Genomic DNA, 27,119 nt, shown 5'->3' with positions numbered 1-27,119 from the left:
TCCCAATCTTCTACATTCATGATTCCATATTCCGGGAACCAAGGAGAATACTTGTCTACCAGATGGAGCAAAGATGTGAGATTTGGGGTACTCACAATTACCCCTCCGCGGCGCAGTAACTGCTGCACAAGGCTTAAGTAATTAGCGAACTTACTCTCAGCTCGACCCACATTTTCCCGAGGTTTCCCTGGAATTCCCCGAGCGCCCTCCTTACCCTAGAGCTTGAAGTGAAAACCTACTCGGGAGTCCTTTGTCGGTCGTCCTCAGCTTTCCACGCTCTGGTGTTCCTTCACTGGATTATTTGTAGAGATTACGGGAAGCCCTGTGTTGGGCACCAGAGACAGCCTGGGCAACCGAGGAAGACCCCGGTTTCTACCAAAAAAAAAAAAAAAAAAAAATTAGTAAGGTGTGGTGTCGCTTGCCTGTAATCTCAGCTACTCCATGAGAAGTCAGATGAAACCTGCCACCAGAGACTGATTTTCTTCTAAAATGCTTTCTCCAAAATATTTTTAAAACAAAAGGGGGAAATTGGAAAGGAAAATATTTTGGGCCCCGCAAATCACTAAGATAAAGGGAAAAGTCAATCTGGGAATTGCTTAGGGCAAACCTGCCTCCCATTCTATTCAAAGTCATCCGGTGCTGGCTGAGAAGAATGCATATCTTATTGCCTCCTTTGGAAAGGCTCATCAGAAACTCAGAAGAATGCAACCGTTCCTCTCTCACCTGCCTGTGACCTGGAAGCCCCCTCCTGGCTTCGAGTTGACCCACTTTTGCTTCAGGTTGTACCGGATCAAACCAGTGTTCATCTTACATATGTTGATTGATGTCTCCTGTCTCCCTAAAATGTGTAAAACTGTCAGATACAGTTTTACAACTGTAAAGGTTTGGCATGTTAACGTTCTTGTGTTTTGTTCTCGAACTCAACTTTCTTGTTCTCCATGCCTCCTTGCCCTTAGTTACTGTAAACAACCTTCCCCCCGTCAGTTCTAATCAATAACTCACATCTGTTCCCTTGGTTACCTGCTCTGCACCCATTTCTCCCTTCCAAACCACACGTCCCACCGTTGTAACTCACGACTCCCTTCCCCCTTCCTTATTTGGGAAAGTATTCACAAATAGCCAACGGGGTCAGTGTAGATCTTGAGGTCTGGCCCCAGCCCATGCCAGAGGTAAGGATTGCATTAGGAATAAAAACCCCTGCTTTTCTTTGTTCCGTGTGCTCTTGTGATTGTGATTGATGCGAGCAGCACGCTTCCACAGAGGTAAATTGCGTTGCTGAGAAAACTTTTGCTTAAGTGCTAGTTTCACTTTTCGTCACCGAGCATTTATCTCCAACAAAACCAAGCTGTGCTCTGACCACCTTGGGCAACTGTCATCAGGACACCCTGAGGCTGTGTCATGCACAAGCATCCCCAACCTTGGCAAAATAAACTTTCTAAATACTCTTTTCCCCAAATGCTCAGGGAGACTGATTTGAATAATCATAAAACTCCGAGGCTGCACTCCAGCCTGGGCGACAGAGCAAGACTCTGTTTCAGAAATAATAAAATGAAATGAAATGAAATAAAATAAAATAAAAATCAAATCTCCGGTCTCCTGCACAGCCGACTCTGCGTGAATTACTCCTTCTCTATTGCTATTCCCCCCGTCTTGAGAAACCGGCTCTGTCTAGGTGGCGGGCAAGGTGAACCCACTGGGCAGTTACAGAATTGCCATTATATTGCTTGCAATTTTATATCTTATTACGCAAAATAGCCATAATCTTGTATACAAGGTTAAATGCGAATGTGCTCCTTGCGTGGTCAGATCCCAGCGCAGGAAGGACGCACCCCCTATAAACCGCTAGGCCAAAACGGTCATTCTGGCCTCATCCAGCCTCACGTGAGATCGCAATCTCCTGTCACTCAGGGCCTGAGGGGGCGGGGCCTGAAGCCCCAGACAATCAGGGACGTTGGAGTGGGGGCCCGTCAATCAGGCGCGCCGCCGGAAAGGAGTGGGCGGCTTCCGGGATCCGGCTGGCGGGCGCTTTGTCTCGCCCTCGCCACGGTAGGCTCTTCCTGTGAGTCTCCGCTGCTACTTCCTGGCTGTGGGAGGCCCGGTGGCTCTGCAGCAGCCTCGGCCACCCTGTGACCTGCGGGTGTAGCTGACGCCGGGACACCCGGGAAGCCGAGGAACGGTGAGTGGACTGCGCCTGGCTTCCGGAAGTGGGGAAGAGGGCTGGTTGAAACCTGCTGGAGCCAGCCATCGGCTGCGGAACCTGCGGACCGAGTCGCCGGGCGCAGCCGGGCCTCAGTCCCCTTCTGTGCAGGGCCGGGCGGGGCGGGCAGCGGGACCCCTGCGTCCTGTCTGTACCTGCGGGCGCCACTTCCGCCGGCCGGAGCCCTCTCGGGAACCCCGCGCCTCCCCCACCCAGGTAGTGCGGTGACCACGGGAGGGTGATCCGGGAGAGCCCCGACTCGGTGAGCGGGGTTCCAGCGTGGGAGAAGCTGTGGTTCATGGAGCTTCCGGTCCCACCTTTCTCCCCCTAAAATTAACCTGAGGCTTTGTTAAAACGTTAAACGGCGTGTTTGAGCAAACGCGATTCATAAACGGGTACCGCAGTCATGGTTTGTGGTTTGGGGTCCACGGGAGGGGCGTAAATGAGAGGCTTTGATAAGGTGAATGAGGAAGCAAACCATACATATGTATACACACACACATATATATATATATATTTTTTTTTTTCTTCTTCTTTTTTTTTGAGACAGAGTCTCACCCTGTCGCCAGGCTGGAGTGCAATGATGCAGTCTCAGCTCACTGCAACCTCTGACTCCCGGGTTCAAGCGATTCTCCTGCCTCAGCCTCCCAAGTAGCTGGGCTTATAGGCGCCACCACCACGTCCAGCTAATTTTTGTATGTTTAGTAGAGACAGGGTTTCGCCATGTTGGCTAGGTTGGTTTCGAACTCCTGACCTTAATTGATCACCCTCCTCGGCCTCCTAAAGCGCCGGGATTACAGGCGTGAGGCACCTTGGCCAAAATATTTTTGTTTCCAAACATTTTACATGAGAGGAAAGCGGAGAATAAATCATCTGACACTCTACTGTAAAAAAAATCTTTGTACCTCTCTTCTTTTCATCTTTCCTAAGTGTACATATTACCAAAATGTCTTTAGGTTGAGGTCCCCCCGTGAAAACTTGACAGGGTGTTGTGTCCTCAGCCACTCTCCTGTCTTTTCCTAGTCCTGGCATTTTAGAACTGTCTGGGGATGACCCAGGATACCCACAGTGGCCATGTCTATTGGAGGGTCTAGTGAGTATCAGCCCCCGGGGTCATCTCATCCCCAAGGACAGCCTGAGGTATGGGGTAGAGTCTCTCAGGGGAGCAGCTGGATGCTCTTGGCCTTAGAGGAATCTCCTGGTATAGTTTCATCTAAAATGGTGACCCCTTAGGGTCATTAAAATTTTAGGACATTAAAATTAATGGACAATACAATGTAATGTCATGAAAGTTAGGTCATTAAAATTATTCCTCTGGCCCGAGTTTTTATTCCTCGAAGACACATTGATGGTTTGCCAATTGGATGCTGATATTGAGAGGAAAAGGCAGAAATGATTTCTGCTCTCTAGCTTGCCTCAGACCTGTGAAGAGAGAAAAACCGTCCCAAAGGACAAGGAAAACCCACCCCAGAGAGGATGTGCAAGAACCTGAATATTAAAATGCACTTAAGGCACACAGGAGGACAAAGAGCAGTGCCAGTGCCTCGTAGGTGGTCATTGAGTACTTTACTGAACAGGATGGGTGTCCTAAGGGATAGAATGGCCTGCCGTGACACTTAGAAAGGTCTGCGTTGGAGTCAGTACTGCCTCTCCCTGAGTTTGTTACCTTGAAAAGGCTTGTCCTCTTATTTGAGTTTCAGGCTTTCACTGACTGTAAGATACATTTTGTCAGTACAGCTTGAAAGATAAAAATACTATTTCCAAAGAGGTAGGGTAAAATGATGTATTTCATTTGCTAAAAATTCGTATTTATTTCTTCCCCAGAGTGAGTGTAGTAAGTTTTAAAGTTCTGTTCTTTTTAAGGGTAATTTCAAATGGAATTGTAGGACTTAGCTTTGTAAATGCTACTGGTGAAATAAAAGTGTGTTAGATAAATTGATGATTTATAAAGATTCACCAAAATGTCAGTTCCCCTCTTGTAGCTTGGTGAAGAATTTATGACAGTGGACACATGTGTATCCTCTTATCTGGGTGTCTGAGTGTTTTTTTTTGTTTTTTGGAGATGCTGTCTTGCTCTGTAGCCTGGCTAGAGTGCAGTGGCGCCATCTCTGCTTACTGTAACCTCCGCCTCCCGAGTTCAAGTGATTCTCCTGTGTCAGCCTCCCGAGGAACTGGGATTATAGGCACCCACCACCACACCCAGCTAATTTTCATATTTTTAGTAAACACAGGGTTTTAGGCCTGGCACGGTGGCTTATGCCTGTAATCCCAGTCCTTTGGGAGGCCAAGGTGGTTGGATCACGAGGTCAGGAGTTCCAGAGCAGCCTGGCCAACATGGTGAAACCCTGTCTCTACTAAAAATACGAAAAAATTAGCTGAGCGTGGTGGCAGGCACCTGTAATCCCAGCTACTCGGGAGGCTGAGGCAAGAGAATTGCTTGAACCCAGGAGATGGAGGTTGCAGTGAGCCAAGATCTTGCCACTGCACCCCAGCCCAAGGGACAATGCGAGACTCCGTCTCAAAAACAAATAAACAAACAAACAACAAAAAGACGGGATTTTTGCCATGTTGGCCAGACTGGTCTCAACCTCCTAACCTCAGGTGATCCCCTGCCTCAGCCTCCCAAGGTGCTGGGATTACAGGCGTGAGCCACGACGCCTGGCCCACTCTATTTTCCTTTTATCCCCTAAATTTTAATATGTTTGAGTTTGTCTGTTCCTTTATCACTTTTTTCTTACATAAAAAAAAATTCTGCCTAATCCTTCATTAAAAAAAAATCTTCCTGTGACTTCTGAAAATATTCTGGTTTTATCTTTTGTATTTGAATATATAATAAGATGATTATTGTTCATGGAATAGAGAAGAATGCAATGCATTTTCCCAAGTAGATGCCAGCCTGGTTTGCCTCATATTTTAAAGTGCATGTAATTTCTTTTTCTATTCTATAGTGCCTACTCTATCATTCCTCAACTTTCCATATAGATGCTGGGTCATTAAGACTTTATTTTTCCTTTGGTCTGCTTGCTCATCTCTTTGCTAACACTGTGCTGTCCTGAATATTTTTGCTTGAAAATCTTAGAAGTATGTTAGACAAGCCATCACTCTTTTTTTAGATGACTAAAAATGATTAGACATTGGTCATTTTTACTGCATACGAAAGAGTAGCTTTTCTTGCCTAAAACTACCTGATTTGGGAATTTATGTGGTTTCACAGGAATAGCATCTGGAAGTGGTGACATTAATGTCATTTTAAAAAACATGTGTCCTATTTCCTCTTATTCCTTTCTGCCTTGATATTGTGCAATAGAAATTTGAAAAATTGTTGTATTAGTATTGTTAAATATCAATTATTGGTTTTATTTACTACTCAATTAAATTTAATAAGCCTATTCTCTCTTGGTGTAATCACGTGGAATGGGTTCACTTCCACAGTTAACAAGTGACAGCACATGTAAAATATTGTCTACCAGGGAAATTCATTGAACACTTAGTGTTCAGACTGTGTTTTTGTGTCTGGTTCCCTAAGCACCACTGCAGTGACACAAAATAATAGACTTTCAGCAGAAGAAGTTTTGGAAAATATACTGCATAAGCCATTTAGATGCAGTGAGTCATTCTTATTACTTGGGTTGGTGGAATCCCTCTCAAAATGTAAGTTCCTAATACAAACAAAGATTGAACTTTGCGAGCAGGTATTTTTAAGAATAAGTAGTCTCAGGACTGATAATATTCACTTATGCACATCAGGTAGGACTTTAGTATGACAGGTACTAGAAATGTACAAAGTGAAGTTAAAAGGTAACTCCTAGCAGCATATCGTAATCTCACTCCCTGGATTCTCTAATGAGATGGGTGTTTCTACTTTGCTGTTGACTTTTTGAATAGTTCAATTCTAGCATTAGTACTGCTGTGTGGGAGGGAGTATGTGTGAACAGAGTAAGAGTTGTGACAATCAAGTCATAGAATAAATGCTTGGAAATTTTAGAATCATGTAAACAGCTTATGAATTGAGTATACATTCCCAGTGCTCTCAGTCTCACTCATCCTTCTATCCACATATGTGGAATGTTTTAGGACTCCATGGCTTTTGAGGATGTGGCTGTGAACTTTACCCAGCAGGAATGGGCTTTGCTAGATTCTTCTCAGAAGAATCTCTACAGAGAAGTGATGCAGGAAACCTGCAGGAACCTGGCTTCTGTAGCTAAGAATGACAACACATTTCACTTAATTACAGAAGTATTTCCCTATCATCAGTGCTATTTGTGATTTGGAATGGGGCAAGGGAATGATTTGGTGAATAAATCAGGCATGGGCACTGTGTACAATGAACATGAAATCTAGTAATGTTTCTATAGTTTGAAATAATTCATGATAATTTTGTGCATCTGCATTTTAGGAAAAAACGGAAAGACCAGAATATTGAAGATCACTTCAAAAAACGGGAAAGATAGAAGATAATTTGCACCAAGAAGAGGAAATAAAGTCCTCTGAAGGAATCTTAGCATGTCATGAATTTAAAAACAAGCAATCAAAGCAAATGAGAGTCACTTGAAATTCATTTCCTTTTAGAAAAATTTCACCCAAAATGTAACATACATCAGTGTAGCAGTCAGTGTTTGGAAAACAGTTTACTTGAAAATAGTACTACAAAATTGTATATATGAATGTTACTATTTTGGTCATAGCCATGTAGGTGGTAGCTGTGTTTTCAGTAGTAGCCCATTTACTTTCAAATAATTCAGTCATGGCACAAAAACAAAAACAAAACAAAACAAAAATGCATTTTCTCTAGTATTGGTAGCAGTGTAAGTCGAAGACCTATGAATGAGTAGAAAGTTATTAAACCAACCAATAGTAATGTGCTTGTCATTTTTTTTACAGAAATCATATGGTACAGAGACTGTGTGAAAGCAAAGAAGGTAGTCAGTATGGACAAGCTGTCAGCCACATTCCAAATCTTGATCTGAATGAGAACATTTCTACTGGATTAAAACAATGTGAATGCAGTATTTGTGGAAAAGTCTTTGTACATCATTCCCTCCTTAATAGGCACATCCTAGCTCACTCAGGATACAAACCATATGGAGAGAAGCAATATAAATGTGAACAGTGTGGGAAACTCTTTGTTTCTGTTCCAGGTGTTAGAAGACACAGGATAATGCACAGTGGAAATCCAGCTTATAAATGTATGATATGTGGGAAAGCTTTTCATTTTCTCAATTCAGTTGAAAGACATCAGAGAACTCACACAGGAGAAAAACCCTATAAATGTAAACAATGTGGTAAAGCGTTCACTGTTTCCGGTTCTTGTCTAATACATGGACGAACTCACACTGGAGAGAAACCCTACGAATGTAAGGAATGTGGGAAAACACTCAGATTTTCTTGTTTTAAGATGCATGAAAGGACTCACACTGGAGAGAGATGTACCAAATGTGATAAAGCCTTCAGCTGTTCCACTTCCCTTCATGACCATGGAAGCATTCATACTGGAGAGAGACCCTATGAATGTAAACAATGTGGCAAAGCCTTTAGTTGTTTGAGTTCCCTTTGTAACCATAGAAGTACTCATACTGGAGAGAAACCCTATGAATGTAAACAATGTGACCAAGCCTTCAGTCGCCTCAGTTCCCTTCACCTCCACGAAAGAATTCATACTGGAGAAAAACCCTATGAATGTAAGAGATGCGGTAAAGCCTACACTCATTCCAGCTACCTTATGCGCCACTAAAGAAGTCATGATATAGAGGTTGGGTGTAGTGACTCAGCCTATAATCCCAGCACTTTGGGAGGCCAAGGTGTGTGTATTGCTTGAGCCCAGGAGTTCATAACCAGCCTGGATTAAAACAATGTGAAACAGCCTGGGCATCGTGATGAAACCCTGTCTCTACAAAAAATAAAAGCCAGGCCCGGTGGCTCATGCCACCTACTCGGGAGGCTGAGGCAGGAGAATGGCGTGAACCTGGGAGGCGGAGCTTGCAGTGAGCCGAGATCGCACCACTGCGCTCCAGCTTGGGCGACAGAAGCAGACTCCGTCTCAAAACAAAAACAAAGAAAATAATTAGCTGGGCATGGTGGCACATTTCAGTTGCCTTAGTTCTTTTTCAAGGACATAAAAGGCCACAGGGGCTTGGGGGGAAGCTCTGTGCATGCGGATCACGAGGTCAGGAGATGGAGACCATCCTGGCCAACATGGTGAAACCTCGTCTCTACTAAAAATACAAAAATAGCTGGGTGTGGTAGCATATGCTTGTAATCCCAGCTACTCAGGAGGCTGAGGCAGGAGAATCACTTGAACCCAGGAGGCGGAGGTTGCAGGGAGCTGAGATTGTGCCACTGCACTCCAGCCTGGCGACAGAGTGAGACTCCATCTCAAAAATAAATAAATAAATAAGACCCCTTGAATGTAAGAAATGTGGTAAAACATTTACTCTTTCCCATTCCCTCATAAACATGAAAGAGCTCACACTGCAGAGAAACCTTAAGAATGTAGGAAATGTGGTCAAGACTTCAGATTTTCCTGAAGATTTGGGAGGGGTCAGAGTGGAGAAAAGGTTTTGAATTTAAATTTATGGTAAGGCCTTCGGTTGTATTAGTTCCATTTGAAGACATCAGCTCATTCCTGAGAAAAACCCTATGAATGTCCAGAATGTTTGAGTGTTTCATTTCTCTCATACCCACTCAAGGACATATGAAAATGCACGCTGTAGCTGGCTGGACCTTGTAAATACAAGAACGTACACAGGATTAAAACTCTAATAGTTTAGAAACTGCAAGAATATTTTCAGTTTTAACATTTACTTGAAAAGCCGTGTGAAAACTCCCACGAGAAAGAAGTTCTGTAAGTGAAGCTTTTCTAATTTGGAAAGCCTGATGCAAATTAATTATCGTGCAGTGCTTGAAAAAAATCTATGAAATGTTACACAAGTTACAAGTATATTGTTTTTATCAGTGGCCCATTCTTAAAGAGTCTTGAGTATGCATTTCACCTTATTTTGCGGGGAAACCTTGAGGTGAGAGTTCTGTAAATGTTCTTTAAGCAGTAGTACTTGAATTTCATAGATGATATTTTCTTCAGTTTGTTGGTAGAATTTTTGTCTATTCATTTGATAATGTGCTGGATTCATGGTTGAATTTGGATGTTTTTCTAATATGTAGGTAAGTTTAATTTTTTTATTTCATTATTATTTCTTTTTGAGATGGAGCCTCACTCTGTTGCCCAGGCTAGAGTGCAGTGGTTCGATCTCGGCTCACTGCAACCTCCGCCCCCTGGGTTTAAGCGATTCTCCTGCCTTAGCCTTCCGAGTAGCTGGGACTACAGGTGAACGCCACTACATCCAGCTAATTCTTTGTATTTTTAGTAGAGACAGGGTTTCACCATGTTGGCTAGGCTGGTCTTGAACTCCTGACCTCATGATTTGCCCGCCTCGGCCTCCCAAAGCGCTGGGATTACAGGCATGAGCCACTGCGCCCGGTCAGGTAAGTTTCATTTGTATGTATTGTCCTGTGATTAATGGACCAGTGAATAATGATTGTGAATTCTTGGGATTGTCTTACTAGCCTCATTTGGCAAATTTTGATTATCCCTTGTCCATTATACACATCCCACCTATTTTTATTAAATGAAAAACTACTCTTGATGTAAAGATATTTAGTTTTTGCTAATAATGAGTTGGTATTAATTCCTAAGTACATACAGTTTACCCAGGAGACGGAGCTTGCATTGCGCCGAGATCACACCACCGCATTCCAGCAAGGGTGACAGAGCGAGATTCTGTGTCAAAAAAAAAAAAAAAAAAAAGGAATATCCTCACTTTTAAAATGCTATACCACTCTCTACGCTCAAGTTAATCCCTGTTTGGGCCTGTGAGAGCTTACACCATCCTCCTGTATGTAATTAATAACTGATATCTGGCTTATCTGTAATAGATGTTATATGTTTAACAGTGCCAGTAAACGTAGGGTGCTAATTCCTTCCTCACCAGTGGGGTGCATGAGACGCTATTGAAACAATTGGCAACACGAATGGAATGGACCGGCCTTCATGCAGGACACCAGCTCAACTTGACCTACCTGCTGTGGGCTGACTGTTCCGTAACACATCAGCAGTCACCTGGGTCAGAACCGTGAGCTGACGATGGGCGTTCCCTTTGGTCTGCACAGTGTTTTGTGGTCTTCAGGTGTTGTCATCTTCTTCCACACTAAAATGCTCTCATCTCCTAGACATCAATGTTTAACTGCACCGCAGCATGACCTTTGGCCTGTGCTTAGCAGGCAGTTTTGAGGCCCTGGCTTATGAATGCACAAAAGCACAGCACGTAAGCCAACACATAAGTCCTAATTAGCAAGAATCAGGCTGTATGTCTGTAGTCCCTGCATCTGCTCTGGTCACCATCTCTGTGTGCTTAGGGCAGCCATGTGAACATTATTAATTATTTTACACTCCAAGACAATAGTTATTATGTAAGCAGAAGTAGTGGCCTTGTTTGTTTCTTGTGCTGCTGCTCCCCTTGCTGCTGTACCATACACCCTCCTGATGAGATGTACATCTATGGTGCCTCATGGTTCAGGCACTGCTGAGTAAAGAAAATGGGAAGAAATAGTTTGATATTAGCCCCTACCGAAGCATATGAAGAAGCGTCTCAGCTGCTTTCATTGAAAAATTCCTGACCAGTGTGTGGGCTTTTCTTATCACTGCTGCTTATCAGCATGTCAAAAGTCTCATCTTCGGACTGCAAGTCTTGACGGCCTTAGTTATAGTGGCCTTACTGCATGTGGAGCTAACCCCAGGAAGATGGAGTGACACTCTCTGGAGGATTAGGTGGTCTCCTCCAATGTGGGTTGATGGGCTTCTGAACTCTTTCCTTTAACCATGCAGAGAGTCTACACTGCCAGTGATCATGTGCCACAACTCTATAGATGTAGAAATTCAAAATATTCTGAAATAGTTTCCATTGAAAGGAAATAGAAAAGCGGTCTGGTGCCACGCTCCGGTTAAGAGAACTAGTAGATGGCTCACAAGAACACTCTGTCACTACTGTCTGTGCCTCTGTCACAGCAAATATCCTGATCCTTCAGTTTTAAGGGTGCAGAGCCATTTTCCTCCCTTTCTTACTGGTAGTTCTCAAGATAACTGTATGGTATGCTGGGAAGGCAATATCCTGATAAACAAGTGACATTGGTCAGAACAGCCCAGCCTCTGTTATAGGCCCTGCTCGAAACGGAATTGCCTTTAACGCTTGTGTCCAGCAAACCACATCCTGGGAGAAAACCCAATGTGGGCTTCTTTCTGGGGTCCCTCAGTTGTAGTGCAAGTGAAGCATTTATAGTCAAAACTCCATCCATCTGCTCTGGGTAGCCTTCCTGATCTTGTGGTAGTGGTTCATATTGAATCCTAGACTTCTGTTGTCTTTTGTTTGCTATTTGTAAGTAATAAATTCACTTCATGGAATTTATCTATGAATGTATTTGGCCTCGTTGTACTCAGAAAAGTTGGTAGCCATTGCACAGTGAACCCGCTTCATAATTGGTGAAAACACCTATGGCCCCTTTGTGCCACAGCAAGGAGGTTCATTCAGCCAAACATAGACTTCATGTTTATAAAACCCTATAGCACAATTATTACCATGTGGGAGGCCTTTAACAAAGGTGATGCTGATTTGAAAAACTCTGAAGGAAGAAATTTACCCAAATGGGTTGGGTACATGGGAGTTCCTCCTAATTCCAAGAAACCCTTACTCCCCTCCACCTAAAAAGAGTGGAGAGGCTGGGTGCGGTGGCTCAGGCCTGTAATCCGAGCACTTTGGGAGGCCGAGGTGGGCAGATCACAAGGTCAGGGGTTCAAGACCAGCCTGACTAACATGGGGAAGGGCCATCTCTACTAAAAATACAAAAATTAGCTGGGCGTGGTGGCAGGCACCTGTAATCCCAGCTACTTGGGAGGCTGAGGCAGGAGAATCCCTTGAACCTGGGAGGCGGAGGTTACAGTGAGTCGAGACAATGCCACTGCACTCCAGCCTAGGTGACAGGGCAAGACTCCATCTCAGGGGGGGCGAAAAAAGTGGATAAGAACTGAAATAGGTTAAAAATTTCAACTAATTGGAAATGCAAGTTTACAAAAATAATATTTAAAATAAAAGGTTAAATGAGTGCTCATTGAATTTTATGCCTCCACAAAATAGGTTGTGAGTTAACTTCCACATTTATTGAAAGCCACCAAAGTTGGGAAGCCTCCGTGTCTGAAATTCACAGGTGGCTCAAATAAGAATTATACCTCGGGATACCCCAAAGTTTAAATATGGTATCCCCTATGATATTATGAGGAATTACTGTACATAAATCAGGTTGTCTTCCTTTAACTCTGAAAATCATATTATCTTGCCTAAATTCTCCATAACGCATTGCTCCGCAGTATCCTATAATGGACATGGCTTTTCTGACCAATGAGCACTAAAATTAAGTGTGTGAGACTCACCTATGTTCTTATCAAAATGGAAATCCCTGAATCCCACCAGTTAGAATAACATGACAGAATGTCAGATTTATGGAATATATAAGTTTTCTGTAAGGTTATTAGGTATTGATTCCATTTTATTAATAGATATCAATATATATAGATTACCTATTTCTCCTGTGTTTTAGTATTAATAGATTGTGTCTTTTAATTCATCCAGTTGGTCTAAGTTACCAAGTTTGTGGGTTATGGAGATTGTAATATTCTTTATGATTTTATCATCCATGGGCTCTCTAATATAAAGGCTTCTTTTAATTCTTAAAGTATTAGGTTGGTGCAAAAGTAATTATGGTTTTGGACCATGAATTTTAAATTTGTATAACTAGGCTGCAACACATCTTTATTAATCAAAATAGAACCCATTACAATGGGCTGGGCACAGTGGCTCACGCCTGTAATCCCAGCACTTTGGGAGGCTGAGGCAGGCGGATCAGGAGGTCAGGAGTTTGAGACCAGCCTGACCAACATGGTGAAATCCCGTCTCTACTAAAAAGACAAAAAGTAGCCGGGAGTGGTGGCATGTGTCTGTAATCCCAGCTACTCAAGAGGCTGAGGCAGGAGAATCTCTTGAACCCAGGAGGCAGAAGTTGCGGTGAGCCGAGATTGCACCTTTGCACTCTGGCCTGGGTGACAGAGTGAGACTCTGTGGAAAAAAAAAAAAAAAAAAAAAGGAAAAAGAAAAGAAACCATTACAATGAATGCATTTTTGCCAATGAGAAATAAACTTGTTTATTCTGTGCTTTCAGGGTTGGATGAACTCTTGAAAAGCATTTTCTGCATCCTGCTGGTTGTGTACTTGTTTTCCCTGCAAAAAGTTGTCAAGATGCTTAAAGAAGTGGTAGTTGGTTGGCGGTAGTGGGAGTAGTATCATCATCTCTTCCTTTAGATGACAGGAACAATATCACAGGGTGGGTGTACACCCTGTGTGTTTTTGGAAGCAATGTCATTCTCTCTTCTTTTAGGTTTTAGGATTCATATCACAGGCGGGGTATACACCCCTTGTTATATTGGATGGAATCTCATTTTCTTTCAACCTGTATCTTTAGAACAATATCCCATGGCAGCTGTCCATCCCTTCAATATTGGTACTAACACCATCTTCTCCTTTCCTGGATATAAGAAACAGTATCACAGGAGGGGTGTACACCCCTTGCAATACTGGTAGTAATATCACCTCTCCCCTGTGGTTATTAAGGACAAAATCCCAAGGTGGCTGTATGGTTCCTACTTTATTGGGAGTAGTATTATCCACTCACCCCCTGAATAAGAGGAACCATATCACTGAAGAAGTGTCCACCCACTTCGATATTGTCAGCCATGTCATCTTCTTCCCGCCTGGATATTAGGAACGATATCCTAGGGTTGGGGGCTGTGTACACCCACTGCGATATCGAAAGTAAAATCAGCCTCTTTCCCGCTGGATATTAGGAACTCTATCACAGGTGTGTGTGCATCTTCTCGGGTATTGGGAGTACTATGAGCCTCCACCCCTCTGCATATTAGGAACAATATACAGGGGGCAGGGTGGTTACAGCCCCTGTGATATTGAGAGCAATAGTCTTCTCTTTCCCCTGTACATTAGGGTCTACATCACAGGGGTCTGTACACCTTCTGTGATATTAGGATTAATGTTGTCCTCTCCCCTACTGAATGTCAAAAACAGTATCACAGAAGGGTGTACACCCCCTGCGATATGGCCAGTAATATCATCGTCTCTACCTTTGGATACTAGGAACAACATCACAGAGGGTGTGTACACTCCCCTCTGATATAGGGCATAATGTTATCCTCTCTTCCCCTGGATATTAGGACCGATATCCCTGGTGGTGGGAGGTGGAGTACATTAAGAACAATATCACTGGGTGGGTGTACACCCCCTGCGATACTGGGTGTAGTATCATCCTCGCTTCCCTAGGATATTAAGAACAATATAACAGGAGGGGTGTACCGCCACAGCCCCTGCGTTATTGGGAGCAATAGCATCTTCTCCCCCTCTCAATATAAGGAACAATATCCCAGGGTGGGTGTACATGCCCTGCGATATTGGGCGTAATGTCTTCGTCTTCCAACGTGGATATTGGGTGTAGTGTCACAGGGGGGGTGTACGCCTTCTTCGATATTGGGAGCAATATCACCCTCTCCCTTCAGGATTGTAGGCAAAATATCAAAGGAGTTTTACAACACATGCGATATGAGCAGTAATGTCATCCTCTCCCCACCTAGACGTTAGGAACTGTATCACAGGCTACTGTACACTTCTTGCGATATTGGGAGTCATATCATCCTCTCCCATCATGGATATTAAGAACAATATTACAAAGGAGGTGTACACCCCCTGCCATATTGAGAGAAATATGTTGCTCTCCCTTTCGGGATATTAGGAACAATATCGCAGGAGGTGTGTATAACCACTGCGATATTGGGAGTAATATCATCCTCTCTCCCTGAATATAAGAAACAATATCACAGGAGGATGTACACACCCTGTGATATTGGGAGTCACATCATTTTCTCTCCCTCTGGATATTCGGAACACTATCACAGTGGATATGTACACCCCCTGCGATATTGCCACGAGTATCATCGTCTCCCTCCCAGGATATAGGGAACAATATCACAAGGGGGTGTGCATCCCCTGCAATACTGGGAGTAATATCTTCCTCTCCCCCGCTGGCTATTAGGAGCAATGTCACAGAAGGGGTGTACACTCCCTGCTCTATTGGGAGTGATATCTTCCTCTACTTCCCTGGATATTAGGAACAATGTCACTAGGGAGTGTACACCTCCTGCAATATTGAGACTAATATCATCCTCTCGCCCCCTGGATGTTAGGAACCATATTGCAGGGGTGGTGTACATCCCCTGCGAAATCGGAAGAAATATCATCCTCTCCACCTTTGGAACACTTTTTAACATAGCTTCGTATGTGGGGAGGACTCGAGTGATTAATCGAATGTTTCATCAGGTGCGGTTCTTCTGTTTCCCAGTTTTGACACAACATTTGGTGAGATTTCCAGGGACTCCTGTGGTCAGCTTCACGGTTTCACTGTGTCACTTTCTAATGCAGTATTCTTTGGGAGTCTTTCAAATTAAGTGCCATCATTTAAAAATAAGTTTTATAATATGCAGTTTCAGGTGAATTCTTTACCTTCGTGTCTCAGGCAGTAGCTACCTACCTGTGAGTTGTCAGAAAGGTTCACGCAGTTTTCCAGGGCGGCCTTTGCATTTACTGGAACTATTAAGAGCTCATTCCTGCTTCGGCCGTGATTGACACGCAGTGCACGTGAGGCCGTGTGTGGCTTAGTGTCTTCTGCAGGCTTAGAGGTCACTTTCTGTTCTTCCCCAAGCCTGCTCTGCTGTGCCGAGTGTTCACTGAGGGCGACGGTCACACTGTCTGGCACATGCCACCGATGCCACAGGGCAGGCTCCATGTATTGGAGCCTGCAGAATGGCAGAGTCCGGCCTCCTCGCCGCCCTTCAGGGGGAGCAAAAAGCGCAAGCCTGTTATCAGAGCTGTGCTAGCCCAGAAAGCCTCCGAACAGGTTTTATTTAGGAATCAGCTCCTACCAACTGCCCATGTTTAGGGTGTGTTTGAGTTTTTGTGATTTTTCCTGCACTGAAGCTACTGGGCTGGCTCTGAGTCACTGTCATGGGACTTCAGGTTGCCCCGACGGGAAGCGGAGGGGGAGGAGGGCCGCACAGAGGCTTGCGGCCGTGATAATGAAGGGCTTGTTGCCTCTTGGGACAGCGAGTTCAAACTCTTTGTAATTGTCAGCGTAAATAGTGACCCGCTGAGGACATGGCTGTAATTCAGGGTGGCATGGTGGATTGTCATCCTTGATATCAGGTACCTGCCTCTAAAATGACGGTACCCGTAGTGCGGCTCCAGGAGGGCAGCTCCTGCCAAACACACGTGCTCCTGGGCCCGCGCCTGAAGCCACGGTCATGCTGCCAGCCAGGCCTGCAGCTGTGGGTGCAGCGGGGTCTTCATGGCACTGAGCGCCTCCCTCGTTTGCTTGTGGGGCACAGCCCTCCGTCCCTCCCTGTCCCCAGTGCGGCTTCTCCCAGGGTTCTCCCAGCCCCTTGCACACCTCCGTCTTCACAGCTTCCCTAGTTTTCTCGTGGGCGGCCCAGGTGGGCGCCTGGGCAGGGATCGTGTGTTAGTCGAGTTCTTTCCAGCCTTCCCTGGCTAGTGGCTCAACAGGTCCCTTCAGATAAGTCAGCCAGCTGTGTGCCCGCGTGTTCAGGATACTTGTCAGGGTCCTTCCTCAGAGCAAGACCGACACTCACCTCCTCCATAGGACTTTGGAGCCCGCCCTGGAGAGACGCCAGCCACATCCAGAGGGGCCGCCCGAGTCCCCGTGGGCTGGTGGGAGTGACTTCTGAGCCACTCGAGGCCCCACTTTGTGTTCCTACACCCCACAAAGTCACTTAAAGCGCCATGTTCTGGTGCCGTGTGCCTCTCGAGTGTGGCACACAAGCCTGGACGGGGATCTGAGCGGGCGCTGCCTTCCTCAGGCTGCGCTTGTGTTTTAGGGCCCCAGGAACACTCGTGGCTGTGATTCTAGCCACTGTCTCGGCTTCCCTAGAGGGTTTCACCCGCAGCCTGAGGGCAACATCGGCAGCCACCGAGGAGCCAGCAGGTCCGACGTTGGTCTCACTCAGTCCTTCTCGACTTTGGTGACAGAGGAGAGAGCAAAACTTTAGCTGGGAGCCCCAGGCCTTCTCTGCTTGGGGCCCTGGGACTGACATAGCACAGATCCTGCCATCCACGTGTTGGGGGCCCCGCTGTGCGGCTCCCTCCTCTGGTCAGGGGCCGCTCCCTTGGGCTGGGCAGCTCCGGGTCCTCGCACTCAGGGGCTCAGGGCGGGTCCTGGATGCAGAGAGAAGGAGAAGGGCGGCGGTTTGAGCCCAACTGTGTTGGCTTCATCTTCTGCCTCTTGTCGCTAAATACATTTGCAAAGTTTTCCAGATGAAAACTCAGAAGGGATTTTTAATGACTGGAATCTGTGAATTCCATGGAAGCCAAGTCTGTCCACCTCTTTCACCCATCTCACTTCTCCCCGTTGGGGCTGATTTTGACAGCGATCATAGAGGCAGGGACGCAAGGGATGGTGGCCAGCCCTTGGCCCTGTGTCCCTCCTCTGCTTCCCTCAGCGCCACAGCATTTCGGTGTCATCCCCTTCCCTGCATGTGTCCTCTTGAAAACCAAGTGCGGCTGGAGGGAGATGCCTGTGCCCACTCCCGTGACCTTCCCGGCCAGGCTGGCTGCAGCAGCCCCTCGGCAGGCATCTTTCTGGTGCTGCCTCCGTGCCCCTCCCATCACCTGACGCTCGTGCTCCTGAATCTTCACGCGTGTGCTCTGTGCAGCCACCTCACGGGCTCCCTGGGAACGGAGACAGTGTCTCACACTGGTCAGAATGCTCTTCTCTGTCCACTGAATAGTCCAACACAGAATCATTCCTCTGTGATTATTTATGCTTTGTTATGTAGAACTGGAATAAACAAAAAGTGAATTTAGACATTACAGCCATCAGGTTGAAGCTTAGTAATTGCATTAGGGAATTAAATGGAAGCATTTGAGCTTCTCGAGTTCTAATTTCACATCTTCGTATCCCCATCACCCCATACCCAGTGTCTAACAGAGCTCTTGGTCTAGGAGTTTCTTGATAAATGCTTACTGAATTGAACTGGACTGAGCTTAACATTCCCACCCAGAGTTAGAAGCCAGTCCCTGAATAAATTGCATTTAGAATATGAGTTTGACGTTACTGTGGTAAGGGGTATCCTACACGTCATAATTCCTAGTCAATATCGGGTATTTAGTCAAATAGACTCAAGTATAGAGAAGCATAGGCCCATCTGGCAAAAGGGCAAGGCACGCTGCTTTAGGTCCAGGTCCCCAATATCAACTATGAAAATAAAACGTCAACTCCAATGACAGCCCTGTCCTCAGCTGGTCACTGTTTACGCTAACAATTATAAACAGCTTGAACTTGCTGTCCTGAGAGGCAACACACCCTCCATTCGCTCTGCAGTGTAGCTGCCTTGGTGGATGGAACATGCCCCTCCTCCCTCCCTCCTCCATCCCTCCCTCCCCCCTCCTCTCTCCCTCCTCTCTCCCTCCTTCCCCCCTCCTTCTTCCTATCTTCTCTCACTTTTCTCCCCCCACCTTCTCTCCTGGACAAGGGGCAGAAGAGAGGAGACCTCCGGAATCTTCTGCTTCATCCAAGCAGCTTGGGGGCAGCATCAACAGCTGCAATTTGGCTGCCCCAGCAGGTGCCTCAGGGTAGCCTTTCTAATGGGAATCCTGGAATCATGTCTTTCCTTAATGTGTCCTAAAGGCTGGAGGACATGAAGTGAAACAATGCTCCATGCTCAGTCCTGTGATTTTGTGTATTTATTGGACTTACTTTGAAATTTAACTAAATGATACCCAAGGTAGAGCATGAAAAGAAAGAAAAAACAGGCTATGGTGTTTGAAAAACAAACAAAACCGTTTGGTTTGTTGGTTTGTTATTAGACCTTCACAGGCTCCTAGGTCACACGTTTCAGTTTCACTAAATGATACCCAAGGTAGAGCATGAAAAAAAAGAAAAAACAGGCTATGGTGTTTGAAAAACAAACAAAACCGTTTGGTTTGTTGGTTTGTTCTTAGACCTTCACAGGCTCCTAGGTCACACGTTTCAGTTTCTCAGCAAGTGACATTCTCTGCAGAAGCTGTGTCAGTCTCTTGTTTGATGATGTCAGCCACAGCAGAAAGAAGCACTCCGTAGGCCCCGTGCTCAGCACCTTGGCGTGAGCTCCTGCCATCTTCTGTTCATGCTCATCACAGCTCTGTGCAGTGGGCATCCTCCTGATCCCTGTGGGAGGATGGAGGATGGAGGCGGAAGGGTGAGTGATGGCAGGATCACATGAGGGGTCTCTCCCGAGGTAGGCAGGGGAACCGGCCCAGGACCTTAGTACCCATCACATCCTTCTTCCTCCTCCTCTGCCTCTCTGTGACTGTTTGACTCAGGCTGCAGGGACAGACATGAGTACGTGCAGAGCCTGTGTGCACCCCTGGGAATGTGTGCTCATATTGGCAGGGAGGGATGTGAGTGTGTACAGAGCGTGTGTGCACACCTTGGCGGTGTATGCTGGCATTGGCAGGGACAGATGTGAGCGCGTATGGAATGTGTGTGCACACCTTGGGGATGTGTGCTGGCATTGGCAGGGACAGATGTGTACAGAGCGTGTGTGCACACCTCAGGGTGTGTGCTGTTGTTGGCATGGACAGACGTGAGCGTGTACAGAGCATGTGTGCACACGTGGGGGTGTGTGCTGGTGTTGACAGGGACAGATGTGTACAGAGCGTGTGTGCACACCTGGGGGTGTGTGCTTATGTTGTTTTGTAAGCAGCAAATACGTGGCCCATTGCGTCGGGCAGCCCTGTGCCCATGCTGAGTCCGTCAGTGGCCCTTGGGTTGGGGTCTCCATCTGCCCAGACAGCACTCGAGTGGCTTGAGGTTTCAGATTCTTCCTCTACGGATACTTGGGCCTCCTCAGGACCAAACATCAGAACCAGCCAACTGCAAACTACAAGAACGTTCAAATGCATCTTCAGTAGGAAAAACAAAAGCAATTGGAAAAATTTTCCAACGTGACCCCGTGGTTAAGCCGTTAGATACTCCAGCCACCAGATTGAGTCACTTTAAAATTCACACCAATTAAAATGGTTGTGAGAGTTACAGAGCTTTACCGCTAAACCTTGAAATAATTGAAGCATTCTGCTCCACTTGCTTATAAACTAGGGTTGGGGATACCTTTCAGTCCAAAGTAGCAACCTTCTAAATCCAGCTTAGATGCGAGGCTCCCACTGACACAGGAAGAGACAGTGGCCCTTGATTATTCTCCTGTGTTCAGATACTGTGTCATTTCTTTTTTTTTTTTTGTATCCTGATCATCACTTCTGCTTTTCCAATTCAAACTAAAGGGAGTTTAGTTCTGTTTTGGAGAAGCTGTGGTTAGTGGTTTCTTTTCATGGTTTGCTTAATCTCTTAAGTCTGGTGCTTACATTACCCAAATAGACTTTTCTTTAGTACGACAGTGCCATAACCCAGGGCTTCTCCCTCCATATCTTCTCCCCAGGAGGCTCCCTAGGAATGGGTGCTGGAGATCCAGCCCCTCTCCATGTGCCGTTTTCTTTGAGTCCAAGGTAGCTTTGGCTCAGAGAAGAAAAGAGGCCTCCGGGTTAGGTGCCTCTGACTGCTTGCTTGTGAAATGTTTAATGATAAGGCGACTTCCAAACTAATTTACACATTGATAGTTGTAGCTTGAAGTATCACCGCAGTCAGAAGAACAAGAAACACTCCCATAAAGTAGATAAGCAGAAAAAAGCCATAGAAGTTTAATAAAGCGCAAATAAAATGGTGTTGTAAGAATGTCCAGTGGGAAATGCTCTCAGTCCAGCCAGATCCAGCTGTGGCGTCAGTCCAGCTGTGGCGTCCTCCTGTAAAAACATTCAGCCACTTGTGGCCCTGATCGCAATCACTACTCTGAATTGTGATCCAGAATGTTGTGGGGGCCGATGCCGGGACTGTTCCAGCAGTTGAGTCTGATTGGGCGTCACGGTGGTGATGTGCTTAGCGCGGCCAGCTGGGCTGAGTGGTGGCCACCCGTGCACTCGCCACGTGCAGCCGTTATTCTGGTGATGGGGTTGCATGCGGCGCGGCTTGTCCACCTGGGCAATTAAAGTACTGGGAACCCAACCGCGGGCGGGTGCCTCCCGACATGGGAGCTGTCTTTTTTATCCAGGGCCCTCTGGCGCTGCAGACCCCTGCCGCCAGTCTGAGCTCACAAGGAGGTACCGGAGGGCTCTGCTGGGTCCTGGAGGTCCCTGAGCAGGTGGTCACTTATTGCTTGTGGAGTGGTCCATAGCCTGTGAGTTTATTCTCGGGGTTTGTGTGGGCGAGGTTAACCAGTTCACAGCTGGGCACTTACCCCTTACACAGGTGACACTAGTTAAAGTGGAATCTATATTAGCTCACACGGGAGTGTGTGAGGAGCTGGGAGGGTGGGGAGGCTTGGCCTTAGCACTAGATTCCCGGTCTCCTGACGTTTCTGCGTCTTCCAGTTGAGGGGCCGTCAGAGCCGCTGTGGGTCCTGAAGACAGTGGGTGCCATATGGACCAGGGGATGCGGAAGCCTCTAGAGGCTGCGGGAGGCAAGGAGACGGTCGCTTCCCCAGAGCCAGCCCTGCCGCCACTTCGACGTTAGATGGTGGGACCTGTTTTGGACTCCAGCTTCCAGAAATGTGAGAAAATAAGTCAGAGTTTAGGGCGCTAAATTTGGGGTGATTTAGTGGAGAAATAGAAAACTAGCCCACAAAGGTGCACGCATTGAAATGTGCTCTGTCCAGGTGTTCACAGTGGTGTGAGGGGGATGGCATCGGGGTTCTGGGAACTGTGCAGTTTTACTGAAGGAAGGGGGCTCGCCACGCCTTTCCTCATATAACTGAAGGTATGTATGCCTGCCACACTGCCCAGGAGACAGGGACTAGAATTCTGACTTTATTTCTTATGGGAACCAAGCCACAGTCAGAACACGGTGAGGGCCGAGACGAGCTTCCTACAGCCCGAACTGGGAAGAGGAATCGCAAGTAGTTTGTGTTTTTCTACACAGACCTGTCCTTTTCAGGTTTTGTTAAGTTTTGGAAAAAGGGAGAAGCCAGGCACACCTCGGCGAGGGACAGTGTTTCTGGAGGTGGTACGGCTTCAGCCTGAACGTGGCCGTGTGGTTGGGAGGCTCAGAAACTGCCCTCCAAGGGCACTCATCTATTCCTTATTGCAGTAATACCTCGTTTACAGAAATCCACAGAAATTACAGTGCGGGAGGCTTCTGGTCTGGATGGGTTTGTGTGGACCGAGGTCACGGGGTGTTGTCCCAAGTGCTAATCCTGATCTGGCAGAGGCTCTGTTCCCAAATAATTATTCCACAGTTTCAGAGCCTATATCTGAGTGATAGTCTTTTAACTTTGTTGCATAAAAGGAAACAAAGTATGTCTTGAGGGTCCAAAAATCCATGTGGTAATCATGGCTGTAAACTCATACCTGGGGCTTTGGGATGGAGTGAAAACCACCGTCACCTGGCGTGGACGCTGCGTGGTATTTTTAGCGTGGCGGCCTGCTCGTGCCTTGAACTCTATCTGCAGTGTGAGCAACAGCTGTGCATTTGAGAAATGTGGACAGGTCAGCTTGCTCCTCCAGGGGCCTGCAGGCATCCGGGTGAGGGGCCTGGGATGAGGCCACATCAGTGGGAAGGAGCTTGGTTGTGTCAGCAGATATGTCTGCCTCTACAGGCCCGCAAGCCAGCCAGAACCCAGTTTTCCTTTGGTCATCTAATGCCAGAAGAAACCTGTTTCTTAGAGATTCTCATAATTTATATTAATGAACCATTTGACCGTACATAAAATGTTATAAATGCATGAGGCTTTACAACTTGGCAGATGTGTAACTCACATGTCGTTGTATCAAACTGTTGAAGATATTTGTTTCACTTGAAGGTTGTTAGCATTTTATGTGCAAAGCAAATGCCAGTAGCATTTTGCAGGAGTATTTTGGAATTTTAAACACAGTGGGATAGTGCTGGGTCTCTGGGATACTGGTGAGGTGGACGTGACCTCAAGCTCTTGTAGCTTGCAAGCAGGATTGCTAAATTGTCACAACTGCAGTGCTGGAAAGTCAAAGTGGATTTCTGTAAATGAGGTATTAGTGCAATAAGGAACAGGTGAGTGCCCGTGGAGGGCAGTTTCTGAGCCTCCCAGACACCCCAGGAGGAAGCGGGGGACGGGGGCAGTTACCCACCAGAACCTGGACGGTGAAGCTGGGTTTGCCGGTGGCCCTGCTTGGCAGGTCATTACATGCAATAAGAAACAGGTGAGTGCCCTTGAGAGCGGTTTCTCGGCCCCCTTCAGAACCACAAGTGGAAGACGCTCCAAGGTGGGGGGTGGGGGTTCGGTTAATCCACAGGAGCCTGGATGGTGGAGCTGGGTTTGCTGGTGGTCCTGCGTGGCAGGTCATTACATGCAATAAGGAACAGGTGACTGCCCTTGAGGGCGGTTTCTCGGCCTGCTTCAGAACTGCAAGTGGAAGACGCCCCAAAGTGAGGGGGGGGCTGGTGGTCGGTTATCCAGTGGGGCCGGATTTGCTGGTGGCCGCTGCGTGGCAGGTCACGGCGTGGAGCGATGGGAGGGGAGTGGAGTGGGAATAGAGGATGCACCCTCCACAGCTACTGCTGGGAGTTGGCTCTGGTAGCAGAAGGGGCATAGATAGAGGGATTCCCATCAGGGGCAACACGACTGGGGTCCCACGTGTGGTGGATGCCGAGGTGTGGCTATATGTAATCTCAGTCTGCACAGCCGTCCTGGTGAGTGGGTTCAGTTACCTTCCCATCTCACATTTGAGAAATCTCGGGGGCTCACATCACAGCTAGGTGGGTTGGAACTAATGTCTCCGGCAGGACGTTGGCCCCAGAGCCCAGATCTTACCCGCCCCCGCTCTTTTCAGTCCACCAAGCTTGTAGAGAGGGTTGTGTGGTGGTGGGTGGCGGCTGAGAAACCAACACAGTAGAAGGCGGGGAGGAACTAAACCAGGCAGGAGACACAGGCAGTGCTTGGGAGGTCTGCACGGGGTGTGGGTGTGGGAGACACCTCTGGGCCAGTGAACCCCGTTCTGTGCTCCTGGCTTGCCCAACCTTGGCCCTCAGCCACATGCTGCGTGCTTTAGGTGAAATCTCAGTCGCTCGTGTGGTGCGGGCATCTTTTCTCCCTGGCTTTGCCTCTCTTTAAATCACGGAGTCTCAGTGGGGATGGCGGGGCGGATGGTGGTCCATGGAATTTGCCCTCCACCTCCTCATCCTTGTCCTGTCCTGTCTGGCCTGTTACCTGAATCTGTGTCTCTTCAGAGCCTGCAAATGAGTGGAGGCCACGACAGCCTCTCGCTGACCGACCTCTCAAACTTTTATTCATCAGAATAGTGTTAAATGCCGATTCCTAGGCACCCCCATTGGACTCTACGCCTGCCTAGCATGGGTACTTTGGGGAAGGTAGAGGATTGCTGGGCTGTTCCAGGGGGGAATTTGCATTGTTGAATGTCTATTGTGTTCCTTCCAGCACTCTACTTTCCACGCACACGTGGCATTAAACCTGGAAGACCTCTGGGTGCTGTGCTGGTGAGGAAGCCCCGGCTGGACGAGGGGCTGCTGGGGCTCGGACTTGATTCCTGGGCTGGGGGCTGGGGGCTGCGGGCTGCGGGCTTATTCTCTTCAGTGGGTCTGCTGATGGGATGCCCTGAGAAGTCCTGCTGTGCACTCAGGGGAAGGTGCAGAGACAGGCTCAGAAAAGACAGACCATGGATTTAAAAATTCCTACTGGAAAATCTTTTATGAGCAAAGTAATTTGCATCTAACTGAAGACAATCATTGCTTGAATAATTGGTTTGTTTACAAAGTTGGTCCTATGAACAGATTAAAGTTTTCATTCATGCCTTATCTATAATGTGAATAGGAGCTATTACCGCAACTTAAATTAGCTTTAAATTTCGTATCAGATTGCAGTCCAGATTACAAACGGCTGCTTGATAATCTAATTGATAAAACGGAGGAATTTAGTGCTTGGAACCCAGAGTGAAGGGAACAGAATTGCTTTGGTTTCTCAAAAGGGTGTTGACTGAGTGGTGACCTGGGGTGAAGAGAAGTGGCTAGAGTCATTACACTCGAGGAGATGATCTGCCCCCGCCTTTCTCAGCTGTCTTCTGGACAAAACAAAGGGTGATAAATGGAAAAAATTCAGCACTGAGTTCGTCTATGCCCTGAGCTTCTCAGACAGTCATTAATGGGCTGTATCTGTGAAGCCTCCATACAGGCACAAAGGAATTAGGCTAGAGTAAGGCGGCCGGCGACCTCTGGCGTCTGGACCGCGTGTCACTTCCTAAAGCCCTTTTGGGTGAAATGACAGTGGCAATGTCGTTGTTCGGAGGAGTGTAATCTCACGTATGAGATGCAGATTTTAAACACCAAAGTCAGGAAGCTTGGTGGGAGTGGCTGTCTTCCAAGTGGTTTTCTGTGCTGCCATGGATGAGGCGTGGATGTGTCATCTGTTGGTGAGATCCACTGGTGAAGGGGCTAAGCAAACCATGGAGGTCGGGGGTGTGAAGCTGCATCTCTTCTGGCATCCCAAGGAAATACATCTTGTAAAACTTGTGAATTTGACCCTGACCCTAACCCCAACCCTGAGTGTTGAAGTCTGGTGCAGTGTCTTGAGCCCTCTTCTGCATTGAGGGTGAGTGACTGTAAATGACCGATTCCTCAGTGGTGAAAGTTCAAATGTAGCTTCCCTGAGGAAGCCAGACCTCGGTCACCCGTATCTCCATTGTAAACACTGCGGCCCCTACGCGGGTGGCTGCAAGTTTCCAGGCCTTCCTTGGAGAAGCAGCCGTGAGGTGCTTGATGATTTGATAACATCAGCCACCTTCTGTCTTCTGTCTAATCACGGTACAAATGATTCTCCTACAAGGAAATGGATCTGGTTTCTTCCTGATCGTTGGAAGAAGCAGCCTGCCTAGGGACTCCACCGTCCTCTGCACTTTCACAGCGAAGCCTGTGTCTGTCTCCAAGGAGTGTCACGTGTGTCGTGGGAATCGCTTCCTTAATTCTTCCTGCTTTTGATAGCTCGGGTAGCTCTGCCTGTTTCACCCGGGATGAGCAGCGGGTGGTCTCTGGCTGCTGTGGGACTAGGGCTTGGGGGTGCATCATCACATCCGGTGGCCTGTCCAGGTGGGCATCATTGTCTTTTGCCTGTTGCCTGAGGCAGCTGTGATGCCATGGGGGTCATGCTTGTCAGGGCCAACCCAGTTCTTCCCGTGTACACCTCTCCTGCTGGAGTGCCTTTCCTTATGATGACTTGTTGAATTAACGTGGAGAATGCAGAGAGGCTCTGGGCCTCTCTCTCTCCCATTCTTACTCCCTGGAGCTGTGAAGCCCGAGAAGGGAGCCCATAGCCAGAGGCTCCTTTAAATTTAATTAGAATAAAGATTTGATTACATAGCTAAACACATTTGAAAAGAACTTCACAGATGAAATTCCAGATTCAACCCTTCAGGCCCAGTGGCCACGTTTCGGGGCTCAGCAGCTGTAGGTGGCTGTTGTCTTTCTGTGTTGGCTGAGCAGATTGGGGCGTTTCCAGTTCAGCAGGCAACTCTCTTGCATGGCTCTGCCTGTGGTGAGGGCACCTAGGCTGGAGAGCCTCGTGGGGATCCCTTAGGCCTCCGGCTGCAGCCAGGCTGCACGGTTCCTGTGCCCCGGGTCCTCTGCAGGCCCAGATGGATCCCACCACAGAGCCAGCACTGCTAGACTTGGGTACTGTGTGCAGACA

General features: G+C 47.2%; 1 protein-coding gene and 1 pseudogene across 3 annotated transcripts in view; both read left to right on the top strand.

The window, feature by feature from the left end:
• The window catches only part of LOC139359406 (zinc finger protein 669-like), a 152,300-nt gene that overhangs the window by 17,302 nt on the left and 107,879 nt on the right, over positions 1–27,119 (top strand). For 2 of the 3 annotated variants that reach the window (XM_071082047.1, XM_071082048.1), the window contains exon 3: positions 7,079–7,875. In XM_071082047.1, coding sequence (XP_070938148.1) covers positions 7,079–7,875 — 797 coding nt within the window. Of the gene's footprint in view, positions 1–7,078; positions 7,876–21,778; positions 22,005–27,119 lie in introns of those variants that run through there. The other variant, XM_071082049.1, reaches the window with a different exon arrangement.
• LOC139359407 (uncharacterized) lies at positions 7,929–18,839 on the top strand (annotated as a pseudogene).

The sequence above is a fragment of the Macaca nemestrina genome, chromosome 17 (assembly GCF_043159975.1).
Source record: "Macaca nemestrina isolate mMacNem1 chromosome 17, mMacNem.hap1, whole genome shotgun sequence".
Taxonomy (NCBI): domain Eukaryota; kingdom Metazoa; phylum Chordata; class Mammalia; order Primates; family Cercopithecidae; genus Macaca; species Macaca nemestrina.
The sequence above is the reverse complement of the archived record's forward strand: the minus strand, read 5'-3'. Positions and strand labels throughout refer to the sequence as shown.